The sequence below is a fragment of the Montipora capricornis genome, chromosome 4 (genome assembly GCF_036669925.1).
Source record: "Montipora capricornis isolate CH-2021 chromosome 4, ASM3666992v2, whole genome shotgun sequence".
NCBI classification, from domain to species: domain Eukaryota; kingdom Metazoa; phylum Cnidaria; class Anthozoa; order Scleractinia; family Acroporidae; genus Montipora; species Montipora capricornis.
Genome location: NC_090886.1, coordinates 12525044 through 12543783, shown reverse-complemented (window position 1 = coordinate 12543783; position 18740 = coordinate 12525044). Strand labels below are relative to the sequence as shown.

The 18740-nt window shown below is 38.2% G+C and overlaps 1 protein-coding gene across 1 annotated transcript in view; it reads left to right on the top strand.

Annotated features, from left to right (window-relative positions):
* Window positions 1-2511: 2511 nt before the first annotated feature.
* The window catches only part of LOC138045551 (14-3-3-like protein 2), a 16545-nt gene continuing 316 nt past the window's right edge, over window positions 2512-18740 (top strand). Inside the window, exons 1-4 of the mRNA XM_068892097.1 lie at window positions 2512-2670; window positions 6248-6542; window positions 15116-15450; window positions 17135-18740. The exon at window positions 17135-18740 is cut by the window's right edge and continues 316 nt beyond it. Coding sequence (XP_068748198.1) covers window positions 2607-2670; window positions 6248-6542; window positions 15116-15450; window positions 17135-17190 — 750 coding nt within the window. The 5' untranslated portion in view covers window positions 2512-2606 and the 3' untranslated portion in view covers window positions 17191-18740. The remainder of the gene's footprint in view (window positions 2671-6247; window positions 6543-15115; window positions 15451-17134) is intronic.

The following is an 18740-nucleotide window of genomic DNA, read 5'->3' as shown; positions in this document are numbered from 1 at the left end:
ACGATGAGTTCGTGTGTACTGTGAGCACGGTACAAAATACGAATAAAAATCTTTTTGATGGCCAATGAGGTTTTTCTTTTAAAGTACGAGCGGAATTGTTATCTATGGAGTGTAAAGTGGAAATCGATTCGACGTACATTTGTAGGAATTGTGGCAGCGCAAAAGAAACGAAAGCGCTCTTCACGAGGTGAATATAGCACTATTCAAAAGATTGTCCACTCGAAAACGTCTCCCGCTATTCCTTACCAGTCAATGTAATCTCAACGCCTTGCTCGGATCAGCCTAGCCATTCCCAAGCACAATCTACAAAGTGTGATGCCCTGGAAGATTTGAGATGTGAACACACCGAGGAAATAACAGCTCATCGGCAACGATCTGTGCTGTTCTGAAGATCAGAGCCGTGCCTTGGTTGGAAGACTTGCAAATACATCCTTTCCTTTAAAGAGTGCTTCTATGCTATAAAGCCAATGTATCTTAAAACTATCGGAGAGGCTCTTCGATGCGCGTTTGAAATCTACCTCATTGAATTCAGCTCCAAAGAAATATGAGCCACGCAAATTTTGGTCAGCGTAGATCACTTGATAATGTAGTCAAAATTATTCCGGAAGACGATTACTAACGGTAAATCACAGACGCTCCTCTCCGATTTTTTTTTTTTCGGAGAGTGGGCGGCTGTACACAGGCTACTGAATAAAAATGTTGCAAATACCTTGTATCACTCAAATTTCCATATTAGACAGTCACTGCTCTGGTCCAAAGCACGAAGGAAACCATAACTCGAGTCTGTTTCTTTCTTTTTTTTTTTTTGTTACTGGTAATGCGTTTCACTAAATTAAATAAGGCTCCCCCCTCTAAGATAAGCCCCCCTTCCTTCTCAAACGTGCCTGAAATAAATAAGTTCCCGCCCACCAGGGGGCTTAAAAAGAGGATTTCCGGTACGGCACTAATCTAAATATACATATAGAACGCATATAAAATAAAGAGAACAACAACAACAACAAAATGTGCTTAACACTTATATTTAAATTAATGGGAAGAGATGTAAAATATATCAAAGCAAAATAAAAAATTAAACATACAAAAACGAAATAAAATTACGGCACAGAAATGTAATAGATGCACTACATAATAAAGTTGCTTGAATACATGCATTGACTGGAAAGGCGCGCCATATCTTTTCTGTCAGCGGAGATATGTGGCCACAATCTCGAGCCCATGCAGAGTCTTCAGGCTCTGTTACCAGGAGAGACTCTGGGATAATCGAAAAAATTTGAATTTTTTTTTGATTGGCTTTTACGGCGCCGGCCCAGAAACTATCCTAGATCTTGTGGGAAAATTGTACCATTATCTGCGACAACCCACCGACCAAAGAGCCTGACGACTCTGGACAAAAGATTGTTTGGGGGCTGATGTATGTTGCTAGCTTTCGCTTTTTAGTAAAAAGCTCTTTCCCGCCAAAATCCTCACCGCAGCCAACGGAAACTCTCGTTAAAAACAATAGCTTTTTATTCAAACTATGCATTACTCAGTTGATTGTCGGTCCAGCTGCAGTTTCTAGGTTTAGAAACGCAACTATACGTTAAAAAAAGACGAAATGGGGAGAAAGAATAGCAAATGATGATATATATATATTTTTTTTTTTTCTCTTTTGACTCTTTAAATTCATACATAATATTAAAGTTTGGTCAACTTGTCTAGGTCACACAATTCTCATTTTAACGCTCGCTAAACTTGTCTAAACGAGCCCAAACACAGTCGGCAGGGCTCTGAGTGGGCGATCGATTGCCAGGAAAAACCTCAAACTCTTTCGGTTGCTATTTGTCACAGGGCAGGGGTATTTTCCACAAAACCGAACGCCGAATGGTTAGCTTTCAATTATGGTGGCTGCAGCCGGAAGGCGGATTTCTAAAATGGTTAGCTTTTAGTTATTGTTGGGTATATATGCAGTTATTTCCGTCAAATACTGATTTTGCAACGTCGGCGTTCTGCAAAATACCCCTGTCTTTATCACACTGAATGTACTGACTGACCAGGAGTCTGATTTGACTGTTTTGACGAGTACTTTTCGAATTCAGTTCGTACGCAAGGATCGAGTTCTGCTGAGGGCGACATCGCATTTGTCTGCAAATTGCAGAGGCGGTTGTTATTCAGTCTTTATTCAAACTATTTCCCAGGAAACTGAAAAGGGATACAGCTGTTCCTGTATCCGTCCTCCGAAAAGATAATAGGCTGATTTAGCAACAGAACGGTTGCTAAATCAGCCTAATCTAACTTATGTATCGGCCATTTCCGGCGGGAGTTTCGTTTTTGCACACACCCTACTAAATGCGTGGATGTTCAATAGCAAATAGTCGTTCATGTCTATGGTTTGTACCGAAGCGTGGCATCAAAAGAGAAAAAGCATCGACTTACGTATGAAGCTTGGAATTAGAAATTTCTGCTATTGGTTTTTACGAGAGTTCTTCATTTCCGTCGTACGTGCGACATTTGAAAAACTATCGCGTAGAGACCTGGACGCTAGTTACAGTCAACGCCCTTGGTTGGTCGTCCTTCGTTGAGCGAAGTAACGCGGTAAAGTGTCTTTCTTCGTTTTCTTGCCTCAGAAAATGGAAGGTAAAGAGCATAATATCTTTATGGCCAAGCTAGCCGAGCAGGCTGAACGCTATGAAGGTAAGTGGGGTCTTTTCTGGTTCTATCGGTTGGTTATCCAGGCTAGAATTGTGACTTCGTTATGATAATCCCGTCGTTTTAATTCGGTTGTAAATCTTGCGTACGGAAAAACGCAACGCTTTGACTTCGATCACAGTGATCTTCTTGTCCTTCGTTTTTGTATCTTCTCCGAGATCTCCCCAGTGCGAATTTGCGTGCGTGTTTGATATCCAATGGCCTTAGCGATCGATGGGTTCAACCCATAGCATGGTCGCCGACGAAACGTGTTTATGATATGTTGAATTAAGTCTTACATTGAATCGTATTTTTCGCATCGGTTGAACGTTGTCGGTCGTAAACGTTTCCTTACCGCTAAATGTCGCAAAGTAGAGGAATTATGGTCAGCTTACGCTGTTTGTCAGCATTTTCATGGCTACTGCCATTCCATTGCGTCGGTCTTAAATACCGGCTTTGTACGTAAAAAGCAAATTTAAATTCATTGACTGTGATATGTGAGAGATTACTGGTAAAATATTTTTCAGGGATCAGTTACCATTAAAAATCTATTCTTTAACATTTTTTGCTGTCTGATGGTTACCGATTACGCACTCGCACAACTTTTTAAGTTTGTGTATGAGCGTACAGAAGTGATGACAAGCTCACATGTAAAAATATTTCGTCTTTTCGTATAATGCGAGGCCATTCCGTACAAACTCAGAGGGGTTGCTAATTGGTTTAGTCATATAATCGAGCTTCTTCGCGCAATCAAAACCATTTTTTCTTTCAACATTTCCGTGTACACGAGTGAAGTTTTTTCTTTTTCAATGCATTTTGTTGTTGACTTCATTTTATCAATTATTTTGTATTTTTGCCAGGTGAGAATGGATAAAAGCATGGATTCGTTTTACGTATTTATGAATTTGCAATGGCTGCTATAGCTTTTTAAACCTCAGAAGGTTATTAAACTTTGATGGTATCATTCTTTCTGTGATGCAAATTTGGGAGCAATATCCGAAAACCTGGCAGAGAGGTCTTCCTGTAGCAGCATCTTTTTATGTGTACCATGTATACATAATTCACATTGCACATACTCTCAAATAAGTTGTTGGGTTTTAAAGAATCTATCCAAATTTTAGTTTTGGTACATTTGTAAGTTGCAAACAGTGGAAGTTAGATTAATCACAAAAATACTTTAAATTTCATGATATACGTCTTAGTAACCGAGGTCGAGGTCTGTACTGTTGGTTACTTACAGAGTTTTTTCCTTTGATTTTTGACCCAGTGGGCCATAAATCAACAGGAAAAAAACGAGGATTACTTACATGACAGACCGAGAAAATTAGGTTAGGAATATATTTATTGTATCTCTGGTGTAATAAGGCAGGTGGAAAGGAAACTAGCTGAAGTCAAATAAAACGTTCAAGCGCCACAATGGATTGTCATGCAAAAAAATCTGGAAAAAGAAAAAAAATCTTATTGGGGCTTTGAAATAGTCACTTGCAAGATTAATTTTATAGTTTCACAAGTTTATTTCACATAAACTATCAAAAATGCTGGAAAATGGTGCATCATAGCTCCAGTACTATCTGAGAGATATAGTAAGATAAATAATATTTATTAATGACTGGCCCTGAGGGAAAGAAAATCATATCTTTATTTCCTGGGAATTTTAAATTAGGATATTTTATACATGTACATCCCAGGGCTATGAATCATTGCTGTCATTGTGTAAGCCTCCTTCAGCTTATAGCTGGCTGTTTGGTCTAGAGAGAGATGGCATTTAGAGGGCATACATACAGTCTGAGCGGATCTGATGAGGAGTTAAGAATTTGTATTTTAGAGACATTTGCACCTTAAAGTACACGTGACTTAAAATTTCACCACTATTTTTTGTTTTAAAATCTAAACTGTAATGGTCTAAGAAGCGTTTTTGTACAAAAACAATTTAATTTCTGTTCCGAGAACGTATCTAAAATGCGAAGAAACCTCACATATTTTTAACAAAGGCCTGGGATTTTGTTGAGGATTTTGACGTCATTGGTTGTGTAAAGATCCAACTTGTGCAAAGATTCGGTGCAGTTGTTAGTGTTATTTTACTTTTGCATTTACGATTCTAAGGGGCAAAGGTGCACACAACAATAGAGAGTATTCCCTGATCTTTTTTATCGGCAGTTGTAGTTAGGTTATTGAATGAAGAAAAACAATTTGGCGTGAAATCCACATCAAGCGAAATCTCTTGGTGTACCTCTTCAGATCACTCTAGAGCCCATCACTTGTATTTTCAGTTCCCAGTATCCAGATTACAGCTCCCCTCCTCCATGGGCTTAAGGATCTCTCTTGAGGACCTGAGTTAATTATCCTTTTGTGTACATTTTATTATTAAAAGATGCAAGGTGTCTTTAATGAGAATTTTATTTGCAAGGCATTTAGAATTTGAACATTTGATGATATTCTAAAATCAAAACCGTGAGGTCTTCTAGATTTTTCTCTATACAAGGTTGAAGATGACCTAGAAATAAGTCTTTTTACAAGATATCAGTTCCGTAACATTTTTGGTTGTGAAAATTTCCGAAGTGTCACTTTCGTGAGATCACACAATGAAATCTGTTTTGATTGGAAAAAAATGTCTGGATAAAAGCAGACAAACTAGTATTTGTAAAAAATGGACAACAGCTTTGAGTTTACAAGACACGTTACGATCGATCATTGATCAGTTGCGAGTGTTTATTACAGTGTGAATTTGATATTGTGTAAGTGTTACAATGGACCTCTTTAGCTTGTATGTTTTGTTTTCCCATTTCAGACCATGTGATGTTCCCAAAGAAATTTTCCTTTTGTTTTTTCATGAGTTATGCACATGCATAAGACGACATTTGAAAGAAACTGTTCCCTAAAGTAACATCACATGGTCTGAAATGGGAAAACAAAATGTGCAAGCTGCAGAGGTCCATTTGAACTTACATTGATGCATTGCTGTTAGAATTTTAAATTACCAGTAAACATTACAACAATAGTAAATGCAAACAATCGAGTAATGCGCGCGCAAACAGTGTAACAAAAGAAAAAACAAACTTAAGTGCTAAAAGGCAGGAAATTACAACAGCAACAACACCAACAACTAAATAGGCAGCTAAAACATGTGGAGCTTACTCTATCCTTTTAGCTACATTTATGTTTTAATGTTAGCACGAGAAGAGGCCATGCAGCCTTTCATGAGGGTCGTTTGATTTAAAAGTCTTAAATGTAACCGCATAAAAGTCAAGGTCGACACAGTACACTGCGTTCTCCATTTGTATGGTCTAAAGTGATGTCCTACTTAGTCAGAGTTCAAGATCTAGTCAAGGTTTTTTATGTGACTCAGTCTTCCAGATGAAGCCTCTGGAAGGCGTGGGTGGCCTTTCTCATTCCAAAACCCGCCAATGGTTTAGCTCTTTTCTCTAAAGGTAAAAAAAAGTAATTTTCATCCCTAATTTTACATGTATTTGTCAAAAATCTACATGCAGCGACCTGTACAACCTCCATGTATGTTTTGTAAAGCAAGCTTGTTGCTTATTCAAGAAACTAAATTGTATACAAAATCACATTGATTTTCTCTCAGACATGGCTGACTTTATGAAGAAAGTGACAAATGCAGCAGAAAGTGAACTTTCAGTTGAAGAACGAAACCTCTTGTCTGTAGCCTACAAGAATGTAATTGGTGCGCGCAGAGCTGCATGGCGCATCTTAAGTTCCTTGGAAAGTAGAGCTGACAAGAACAAAGACACCATTGTGAAGTACAAGGAGAATATAGAAAAGGAACTCAGGGACATATGTGGAGAAATTCTCAGAGCTTTGGAAGACTCCCTCATCCCTAAGTCGACCACAGATGAATCCAAAGTTTTTTTCAACAAAATGTAAGTAACCTGTAACAAATCAAGTGACCAGTTGTTCTGAAATTAACTGTTTGGCTGTCAATCCCAGTGGCTAGTGATTGGTTCAGTTATTGCAACTGCGAACCAAAATTGAAAATAGACCAATTTCGATATATTAAAATGCAGTCCAAAACAAAAGGCATCATCTCGAGGCTCTGGGGAATAAATATAAGGATTTGTATGAGTTTATTCCCCAGAGCCTCGAGATGATGCCTTTTGTTTCGGACTGAATTTTAATATATCGAAATTGGTCTATTGGCATGAATCGAATTCTGCCTGCCATTCCCATCATTCACATTAAGGGGCTGCAGAACTGAGTTCAATCTGCCAAGAATTACTGCTAAATCAATTGGTGTTTTCTCTGCAAATGCTGCTTTTCATGCTGTCTGTCACACAAGCTTCGAAAGCATAAACAAGCAGGCTTCTTTGTCTCCCCAGTACACCACATGGAGCACGCCAAACTCTTCATTCTGCCTTTCTCTTGGGCGTCACTGATAACCCTGTGCTTGTTTTCAACTTTAGGCACCGTTTTCCTCTTGAAAATCACCATTAGTGATGAGTAGCACAATCATGATGTACATTTGGGAAACCAGTATCTTGAACGAACACTTCAGGCCATATCTCCGCTCGTAAAAAGTGCTAGCCACTCACATTTCGCAGATATGCTTCTTACATATTAAGTAACATTTACTGTGTAGATTAGCAAAATCGGTTGCTTAAGTTTAGAATAAACGGATTCGGTTGTCCACTTTAGGGACAAAAAATGGCGCGTCACGCGTAACACGCAAACTAGTAAGACAAGCACAACAAGGTTCTTCAGACGGCTTGTACTTTATTCCTCACAACGAAATCGACAACATATTTCACATACACAATGTTGCAACCAGTAAATAAAAAAATTGTGGTTAATTTCTCACCAATGACTGAGAAAAGAGGGCGAAAAGCACAACAGTCTTGAGCGTCACGCTCCTAAAATCTTCAGTGCTGTTTTGCAATTTGCGTCTGTAACCCACGGATGTTTTGTGGTTAGGCAGAATAAAATATGGTTTGAGAATGCTCATTTGTGGTAGTTGCTTTGGAGAAAGTTTTACCGAAAATTTCAGCACATGAGAAGCCAGAGCATTTTTTCTCAGTCTGAAACACTTTGTCCGCCATTACAATTTGCCTTAGGACCAAAGCACAGCTTCGCAAAAAATTGATGGTCCTCTGTATCTTGCTTGTCCGAGCTCACATTACAAACCCAAAGAAAAACAGAATGCTCATCTCATGTACAAATTACACGCCAAAGCTCAGAAAGAAAGAATTCAAATTGTGAAAGAACGAGACCTCTTTATGAGTCTGAAACACTTCTTGACGTTCAGAGGTTGACAAAGGGAATTTAGAGCGTGAAAGAACCAAAACTTTCCCCTTGCAGATCTGCCATTACGTTTCGAAACGTTCCTTCAGAGCAAGCTTTGCTACCAGGCCTTGACTTGTTTTTATCCAGTTAAACCGGTTTTTTCCGGACTTCAGCCCATTTTGCCCTGTTTTTTGCAATCCATGTGGAAAATTTCGCTGGAATTTCTCAATTGCAAATCAAGCGAAGCATATAATCAACTCTGAAATTAACATTTCTGTAATGTCAAAAGTTAAAAATGAGAATATTTCAGGTTATTTAACAATTTTTTAGGGTAATCTAGGCAAAATGAGGAAATTACCATGCCTGCAAGGGGTCATGGGTAAATTTAAAATTGCTTATTTTTGATCCATCAGTACAAAAAAATTTCATTTTACATTAAGATATCAGCTTAAGAGGCTATTTGATTTTGTCAGGTTCCTTTTCATCCAATTTTATGACAGCATGAAAAATTTTGTAAAATTTCACTATGTTACACAAATGTACATCATGATTGTGCTACTCATCAGTCTTAATTTTGATCCATCACCAGCACACACCAACAAAACAGTTACGTGGTTCTTCTCATTTCCCATCGCAACATTTCTTCTCTGCGGTGTAATGTTGATCCGTTTGGTTCGGTGACATATCGAAGATCAGTGGCATTTTGTCCATATTTCCAGTAACATGTAGTGGATAGTTGTGTTCTTTGCAAAGTTTGACAATATAACAGCGAAATTAACGAGTGTTATTTATCAGACCGGCATTGTAAACTTTGTTGAGTTTTTTTGTGGCCATTTTGATGTTTCAGTTAATCGCTCAAAAGTGAAGGCTATGTTGTTCAGTTGTTCATTAAAACAGGAAGGTTAATTTATTAGTGGATCTAAATTTTTAACTCTTTGTTAAGCCTTTTACTTTTCAATCAAAAACCAATGTGTCCTCGTTCATATGCTAATGAGGGACACGTGTCTTAAACAATGGATTCCGTGTATGATACGCATCTCAATTTTCGGAGCTGTTTTAGCAGGAAAAAAGTGTGTATTATACACGGGTAAATACGGTACATGTGTAGACGTCAGGAGCAAAACAGGCAACACAACACACACACACATACCGTATTTACCCGTGTATAAGTCGATCCCATGTATAAGTCGACCCCCCTTTTTGATGGCAAAAAACGCAATTTCTTAATTTCTTTAAATGTTCATGGGACACTAATCTTGTATTCTTCGATTTCTGGAAATGTGAATACACAAAAAAAATCAGGGCCTCAAGGGCTTAATAGTTCTGTTGTTCAACAGATGTTGTAAATGCGGGCATTTTGTCCTTGAGTTTCGAAAAAAGTTCTCAGAAAATCGAACATGTAAACCTCAAACTCACCTGTTTCGTTTGTTCAAGGATAAAGGGCTTTAGAGGATAGGCACAATGCAACATCACAGAGGGAGGAGTCAATCTTTGAAAATAACTTGCGAACGATGCGAAAATGTGCAAGGTTTAATTGGTCCTTGACTTAAAATTTCTCAAATGACAAACAAAACAAAACTCATAAACCAAACAATACGAAGTTTGCAAAAGCATTTAAATCTGCCAGGTTTGTATAAAGAATAAAAAACATTCATTACCAACCAGCATTTTCACACAACACGAATGACGATGCTTGCACACAAACACGAGGTATTGCACCAGGTTACTAAGCCGTTGAACAATCGTGTTTTATTCGAAGAAACAGAAATAACTTTTAGAGCTTTCCACCTTTGGAAAACGAAAATTTCCAGTGTCTATTTCATATTTGTGATTGTGAGTATCTTCAACATTTAGAGTTGGACAAATCCTTTTTCATTTCAACTGGAATTGCTTACATATTCGTTTTGAAGTCTTTTACGTCGGCTTTTGTCCACTGTGTTCGTTATGCCCAAGACAATGTTAACATTATAATGTTAATTTTGAATAAATTACTTAGCTGGAACTTGTCTCAAAATCTTTGACCCGTGTATAAGTCGAGGGTGATTTTTGGAGCTTCTTTTGAGGCCATAAAAGGTCGATTTATACACGGGTAAATATGGTACGTATATGTACCAGAAACACAATAAGACAGTCAGGGTTTTCAAACTTGAAGCAGGTGTCAGGGTCTGGAGAAGTAGATGGACATTAACATTTGAGGGGCCACAAAAATGCCCTCAACTTTAAACCCATGGGTCAAAAAATTTAGAGCCAGCCAAATAATTTATTCAAAGTAGCATACAGTAATTACCGTATTTACCCGTGTATAAGTCGACCTTTTATGGCCTCAAAAGAAGCTCCAAAAATCGCCCTCGACTTATACACAGGTCAGAGATTTAGAGCCAAGTTCCAGCTAAATAATTTATTCAAAATTAACATAATAATGTTGTCTTGGGCATGATGAACGCAGTGGACAAAAGACTTCAAAATGAATGACAAAACGGTTAAGACTTCAAAATAAATGTAAGCAATTCGAAATGAAAAAGGATTTGGCCAACTCTAAATGTTGAAGATACTCACAAGCACAAATACTGTATCAAATAGACGCTGGAAATTTTAGTTTTCCAAAGGCGGAAAGCTCTAAAAGGCATTTCTGTTTTTTTCAAATAAAACACAATCGTTCAACGGCTTAGTAACCTTGCGCAATACCTCGTGTTTGTGTGCAAGCATCGTCACTCGTGTTTCCTGAAAATGCTGGTTGGTGATGATTGTTTTTTATTCTTTATACAAACCTGGCTGATTTAATTGCTTTTGCAAACTTCGTATTGTTTGGTTTATGAGTTTTGTTTGTTTGTAATGTGAGAAATTATAAGTCAAGGACCAATTAAACCTTGCACATTTCGCACCATTTTTGAAGTTATTTTCAAAGATTGACTCCTGCTTCTGAGATGTTGTGCTTATCCTCTAAAGCCCTTTATCCTTGAACAATGAAACAGGTTAGTTTGAGGTTTACATGCTCGATTTTCTGAGAACTTTTTCGAAACTCAAGGACAAAATGCCCGCATATACAACTTCTGAACCACAAAACTATTAAGCGCTTGAGGCCCTGAATTTTGTGTGCATCCACATTTCCAGAAATTGAAGAATACAAGATTAGTACCCCATGAACATTTAACGAAGAAATTAAGACATTGCTTTTTTTGCCATCAAAAATGGGGGGTCAACTTATACATGGGATCGACTTATACACGGGTAAATACGGTAGAGTAGTAGAGATATTGCCAGTCAACTCGTCCCCTGTCCTAATATTGGAGCAAAATCGGCCCAATGCTTGTACCATGAAGTGCTTGGTTAGCATACTATGTAGCAAACTCAAAGTGTTATCGATCAGGAAGGATCTAATTTTTTGTGTTTAATCTAAAAGACTATCTTGTGGATTACGAGCTGCCCCTAAACCTAGTATCACCCTTTAAAATCTAAGGTAGCAATGGATTCTGTTTTATTTGACTATAACTATCTGAGTTAAGATTTCTTTGTTCCTTGTGGGAAATTTCTGTTTACCTCATTTGACACAGGTGTGGTCTGAACTGCACTGGACCCACCCCCATTGACGAGTAAAGTCATCTGGCATTAGACAGAGTGAAATCTATTAAGCCCCACCCCCAGGAAAGAAAGAGAAACATCCAAAACGCCTACTCGCAAAAACTTAGCATTTCAGGGCAAAATGTTTCAGAGATATTAGCCCAGTTATGCTCTGACGACTCCATGCAAATCCTTCTAAATTTGACTCAGTTCATAACATTAGAAATCAAGTCAAATTTAGAAGGATTTGTATGGAGTTGGCAGAGCAAAACAGGACTAGTATCTCGGAGGCAATTTGCCCACAATGCTAGTTTTTGTCAGCTAGGCTTTTCAGATGTTGTTGTTTCAAAATATCTCAACAAATCCCATAATTTCATTTCCTTTAGGAGCCACCAAATATTCTTAAAGCAATGCCCAACAACCATTAGCCCAAATTTACCACAATTTATAATGCATGACATTGCCACATTGATCAGACTTAATTGCACGATCAGTCTTCGGTAAAGGCTCTCTGCATATTGCCGAAGAAAGGAAAAAGGGAAGGAAGGAGAGCAGGAGAGAAAAAAAAATTGCAATCGCCCTCGTCATGTGAACAGGGCATGATTATCTTAGTTTCACTCTCGAAAGTGATCAAAGTTTTATGATGTCACCACTTAAGAACTCTATGCAAAGTAGTATGTGATGTCATTGTGGTCTATTGTGGTCCATTCCCCTTCCTTGGGTTGTCATAGATCAAAATGATTACAACTACATATAGTTCAACTTTCGTGGAACCTCAAACAGGGATTTTGAATTAAGGGGACTGTAGTTTAGCAAACAAGAGGATTAGTTATAGCAAAAAAGGGTTTTTTGAGGTGATAGAAACTTTAAAATGTTAACTTTTCCATTTCGAAAAGAAAAATAGGCATACACTTGTGTACATGCATCTACATTGCATACATACAGGCAACATACCTTCTACCCTAACTCTTTCCTCAGCCACTAAGAGGCAGGGGAAAGAGCCTGGGTAAAATATTAATGTTAACTGGTTACAATAATACTTACCGGTTTGTTATGCAATTATGTAATCCATGTGACCTTATCTTTGTAAAATTTAAATTAGGTGTACAGTCTGTTTTATAAATGTGTCACCACACAATGTTGAAATTTTAAATGAACAAAAGAATTCAAAAGCATGAATTTCATATAAAAGTATATAAATTGTTTCCAATAGATAATAATTTATTTAAAAGTGATGAATCCCATGTTGTAATAATCTTTTACCCACGTGTGTACAATTGCAGTAGTCAATGGCAAAGCCACACATTGTTTACCAGCAGTGTACTGTCCAAATTTTCTTGCATTAGCTTGACTAAACTGTGCACAGTTTGTTTTGGTTGGATCAACTATACTGAACAAAGCGGGTCCAGGATTCTCCTCAACATCATTAGCTATTCTTAATTAATAAAAATAAAGCCACATAAACAATGCAGCCCAATAAGTATACTGCTCGAGTAAGTAAAACTATTATCGACCTTGTATTCCAGATAATACTGTCTAACTTTAAAGCAGCTTTTGTTGTTACAAAATTGTTACGGATACCAATACGGACATGGTATTGCGCAATCGTTACTCCCATGATTGTTGGAACGGGTAGCTGTAGCTTGTTTTGCCTCATTGGGCGAGTTTGTTTTAACGAGCGTAATGTCTTCATTTAACAGATTTTTAACGAGCACAAGGGTTTCATTTAGCTTTTTCAGAAATACAACGACTTCATATATTTTTAACTTTGTTACATACACACAATGAGAATGCTCAACGTGAACACCGCGGTCCCTGAGCGATCAGAACTAACAGTAGTGAACTCACAAATCTTCACAGTAAGACTGGTTCTAAAAAGAAAAATAATGAAGGCCGTTAAACACAATCTATAACATGTCCATCGCATCACACATCCGCCAGTGGTACTCAGGAAAAGGCCAGTTTACACGGTGCAACTTGTCGGCCCGATTTTTGGTGGCAGCTTTAAAAAAAAATCGGGCCGACATAAAAAATCTGTTGCAGTATGTCGGCCCGATTTTTTTCAAAGCCGCCGCCAAAAATCAGGTCGACAAGTCGCACCGTGTAAACCCTTTTCCTACAGGGGGGCCTCAATCCGATACGCTGGCGTATCGGAATTGGTAGGATTCGTAGCGCAGCGACCTTTTCATCGATCTCACCTTTGATCTCACAGAATTGTGTTTTTCCTCAAAATATTCGCTTGTTTTCGCTTTCGCTCGCACATATTTACCTTTATTACATGTCCAGTGAATAGTTTTATCCTCTGGGATGAATTTTCAGTCGAAAAATCGGTTATTTGGGTGTTTTTTTGCAAACAGATGTTCATTATTCGTAATGCAATCGCTTCCGTTGCCGTTAGCAACGGGTCGCAAATTTGACTTGTCATCACTTTATCACATTACGCATTGATCGCTAATCCGATTATCTCAAAAAAATCCAAAAATATTCGTGCCTCATCAGTTTTCGGTCAAATTTATGTCCAAGAAAGCTGATAAAATGAAGAACATATCTGTCGGTCATTAAAAAATTCGTAATTGACCTTAAAATGGCCAAATTTGTGTTGAAAACTAATTTTAGACAATTTTAATGTTATTTTTGTTAAATTTTTTTTTTCAACTTTCGTTTTTATAAAATATTGTAGTTCTATGTACAGAAATTATATGTTTTTGGAAAGCTAATTTTCATAGCTTTAAAATGATGTATTTTTTTCCTCCTAACTGAAAATACTTTTTGAGAAAAAAAACATTTTTTTGTGATGGCTGACTTTGCCTGGAAATTCCTGGACATTCCTGTGTAGAAAAAGAGTTAAGGGTATTTAACAAGCGACAGCCATCAAATGAAAAAGTAACACCTATCAACAAAGTTTCAGTGAGCATTTTTAACATAAAGCCTGTGTACTCACCTCGACGAAAGTGCCGAGAAGTCAAGAGACAAAGCAAAGGAAGACACTTCTCCAGTACATCTAGAAATATTTTCTCAACAAACTGTGTCACACAAGTTACTCTGACTGTCTCATGACTTACTCTCGCATCTTAATTGTGTAGCACTCACTGTCAGTAAGTCAACCAGCCAGCCAGCCAGAAATCTTTCAGTAACGTAGCGTTTACATTGCTGAGCAACAAAGATGCAAAAACTGCGTGAAGGCCATGGAAAAGGTATTGGTTTCTATGTGGACCAAGCAAATGGTGGAGGGATAATGGCTTTTAAAATGATTAAACTCATGGGTCATCACTTGAATGTAGATTAATGTGTTCTGTGATACCAAGATTTAAACACGAAGATGCATTATAAAAGGCATGGTGCCTTAGGCACATGAAAATGATTTATCAATCAACCGCGGATGCGACTGAGCTCTGTTCAATAAAAAAAAAAACCCTTATGGCTGTGTCCATAATATGTCATAAAAATGATGTCATCTGTTGTTCTGTTCTTTTTTTAATCCCCATAACCTTTTTTTTTTTTTCGCACTAGAAATATCTTTTTTTATCTCTGTATTGCTGCTTGTTGATCACTATCTTGGATAATTAATCAGTCATGCTTGAGTGAATTTTTAAAAAGCAGTGTGTGACGTGCCCTCTCTTATGCGTATAACATTATGGCACTTTCTGTATTCTAACAGGAAGGGAGATTACCACCGTTACGAAGCTGAAATAGCCAAAGGCAAAGATAGAGACGATGATTCTCTGAAGGCCCAAAAGGCTTATGAGGATGCCACCAATATTGCTAAAGCCCTTCCATCCACACATCCAATCCGTCTGGGATTGGCCTTAAACTACTCTGTGTTTTACTACGAGCTTTTGAACAAGCCGGACAAAGCCTGTGATTTGGCCAAAAAAGCCTTTGATGATGCTATTGCTGAACTAGACAATCTGAGTGAGGACTCGTACAAGGACAGCACATTGATAATGCAGCTGCTGAGAGACAATCTTACCCTATGGACATCAGAAGCTTCTGGCAAGTGTTCTTTAACAGTGAATTGTATGAAATGTATCTAAGTATACTTTCCTGTGGATGAAACGTTCTGAACAGGGGTTTGCTAGAATTATTTCCACGGGGTGCATCCACAAAAACACTGTGCTTAATGGAGGCCCTTAGTTGACGAATAAAATTGTCTGGCGGTAGAGAGGGTAAAATCTGTGAAGTGTCACTCTCAGAAGTCAATGGGTTGATGCATGGGGAAATGGCTTTTGACTACTTAACACGTTGACTCACAGGCGTCCTAGGACACCTCCAGTTGACGAATTAAATCCTGGCATTGTACTCTTTTTGTACTCCCCCCCCCCCCCCATTGACCCCTGGGAGTGAGACAGGGTCAAATCTGCCTCACTTCCAGGGTCAATGGGTTAAGGGAAGTACAAAACAAGTCTTACTTGTGACTTAGTCATCGTTTTGGCACTTACATCTTCCTTAGGGGGTAAATAACCCCCTCCTCCTTATCTTTTAATAATATTACATTACAGTAACAGTTTATTGAGACTAATCTGGTTTAGTATCACCCAACTAGTGGACTGATGCAAATCCTGCATTTTAATTGGCTACGCTAATAGAGGACTATTAGAAATGGTCCTCGAGTAGCGAAAAGCGTGACGCTTTCTTTTGTTTTATTCCCAAATAGATATTTCTTCAACTTGCACTTGCTAACTTTATCATTGCTTTTTCTGTCCGACTAGTTGGGTGATAATTAGACCCTTTGCCCTCAAGGGCTACGGGTCTAATTGTTAAATAGTTTATTCAGGTGTTGGAAGTTCGGCAGGTGAATAAAAATGTGGCAAAGAATGTGCACAACGTGTTAGGCAGTCATGGCCCTGGTTCAAAACACGAAGTAGGGAACTGTAACTCTAGTCTGTTTCTTTCTTCTTTCTTTTGTGCTACCGATAATGCTTACACAGGCTTGAAATAAATAATCCCTCCTCCCCCTTCCCCGTGGGGGGGGGGGGGGGTGGCTTAATAGAGGTTTACATGTAATATTATCATCAAATTCCCGTTGTTGACAATAAGATGATTGCATAGCAGTCAGTGAGGAGACTTATCATTTAGATCTTGGAAGTGGAAGGTGTAGAGGTGTTTTTCTCTGTTCCCAATAAATGGTTCTTAGTAGACCTTTTTCGCTTGTATGTTTTGTTTTCCTAATACAGGTCATGTGATAATACTCAGGAGGTTTGGTCCTTCGTTTTGTTCATTAAAAAGAGTGCATGCAGACATATTCATGCTTGCATACACTCTTTTTAATGAACAGTATTATCACATCTATTGGATAAAGTTTTCTTTAACCTTGAGAAAATAATTAGGCTCCTAGACTATCCCCCAATAGAAATCCAAAGAATTCTGGTAACGTTTCCTATTCAAACTAAGGGGCACTGCATCTTTTTGAAACCAGTGGGTGTAAATTGCAGGGTAGGGTTTCGGGTCATTGTTTTACCATAACTGAAACAACCCAAGTCTTTACCAAAATGCCAACCTTAAGCTTAAAATGATCTAAAGCATAGTATTTAGGCCAAAGGTTAGCCTTTTTGAAGAGATTTAGGTTGTTCCAGCTATGGTGAAACAATGACCTGCAACTCTAACCAGCAGCCTCCAGTCTTGTCTTGTCTTGCTCATTGCCCGAAATATCTTGTACATCTTTTATGTTTTCTTGCAGATGGTAATGACAATGAAGACACTAAAGTGGACGACCTAGAAGAAGCAGCACAATAGAGGGCAAAGTGTTGATCCATTATGACTCAAGACTGAATGTGTGTATAAGATTTGAACTCTTTTGATATCATGATATTCTGGTGAATAGGTTGTATACCATACCTTGGTTTCAAACTAACTAATGAAACAAGGATGTAGTTGAAAGGCATAAAACATCCTAGAGTCTTAAAACATCTCTTGATTTTTCTTCCTGGATATTTTCTGCTGTATGTTGCTCCAATTACTCTCACTGAGAGATCATTGAAATTCTTCCTTTTTGTAAGTTTTACAATGTAGCTGTTCTGCTAGCCAAGTTCCATGTCATTGTGTTTGCATTGTTCTTCTTTGGAACACATCTAGGCAGCCCGGCTTACTGTCTCTAAAATAAAACCAAGCAAGGCTCGTTTTATGTGGATGGTGAATTTGTTACAATAAGTGGAGAAGGGTCCCAACTTTCGAATAGTTGAATCAAAGCAAAGTTGCTTTCTACAGGAGGATTTAAATTCGTTTTACAACTAATAATATTAGAAAACATCAAATTGTTACTAGTTTTCCTAACTCTCTGAACTGGGTTCCTTGAAGAAGGAATAAAACCTTCACTTCTGTTTTTTTTCCTCTGACTTTTGTGTAGTGTTTGAAAACAATGGACTTCCTCCTCCACTTTTAAACATTTGAGTTGAAGTGCCTCACAGGGAAGCTTGTTTTGGTGAGGGGCGACCGCTTTGTTTGGTAGTTTTCAAAGCAAATGGCCTTTATAAGAGCATAGAGATTTAATAATCCAAATGTAGCTGGATCAAGGCTGATGAAAAGGGAAATTCAAACACCTTTGCTCAGGTGCTTTAAATTGAGGTGGCTGACCTCGCTTTTCAGAACAAAAAATAGAAACTATTGTACTGCAGAAACAAAGCAAGAAGTAGTTTTGCAGGAAAGCCTATCACCGTACCAACAATAGCGAAGTAGTTCACTAGCGCATCGCAGTTGATTTTGCATTCCTCTGAATACGCTTTGTTTTTTTGTAACTGCCGTAGAAAGCAAGGCAGTAAAGGGGTGTCAATAGGGAGCTTTAGCAACGACGACGGGAACGGCAACGAGAACGTCGTCTCAAAACATAAATTCCCAATGTAATCACTTCGAGACTATTCCCAGTTTTTTAGCATGACAGTGGTGCGGCACTCCCTAAAGAATGACACCGGTGTGAGTTAAGGTTAATTTAGGGGAGAAAATGAAATTTTATCGTCAAGTGCTGACGTCCTCCATAAAACCTCAAATTTGGCTATTTCACGTTGTTGCGTTGCTGACGACGGCAAAGAAATGGACAAAAATGAAAAGCGCACGTGCAGGGCGTTCAAAGCTACTGTTTTTGCCTACTAAATATGCAAACTTCTGACGTTCTCGGTGCCGTCGCCGTTATCGCTGCTAAAGCTCCCTGTTGGCAAACAAGTAAATATGTAGTTTCTCTGAAATCATTTTGAGCCAGTTTTGGCCCCTTTTTGCTGCCATAAGAAGACCTACAGACAGCAGCACACCTTTCAACATTACTTAGAAATTACCCTTTGGGATTTGGCACTGAA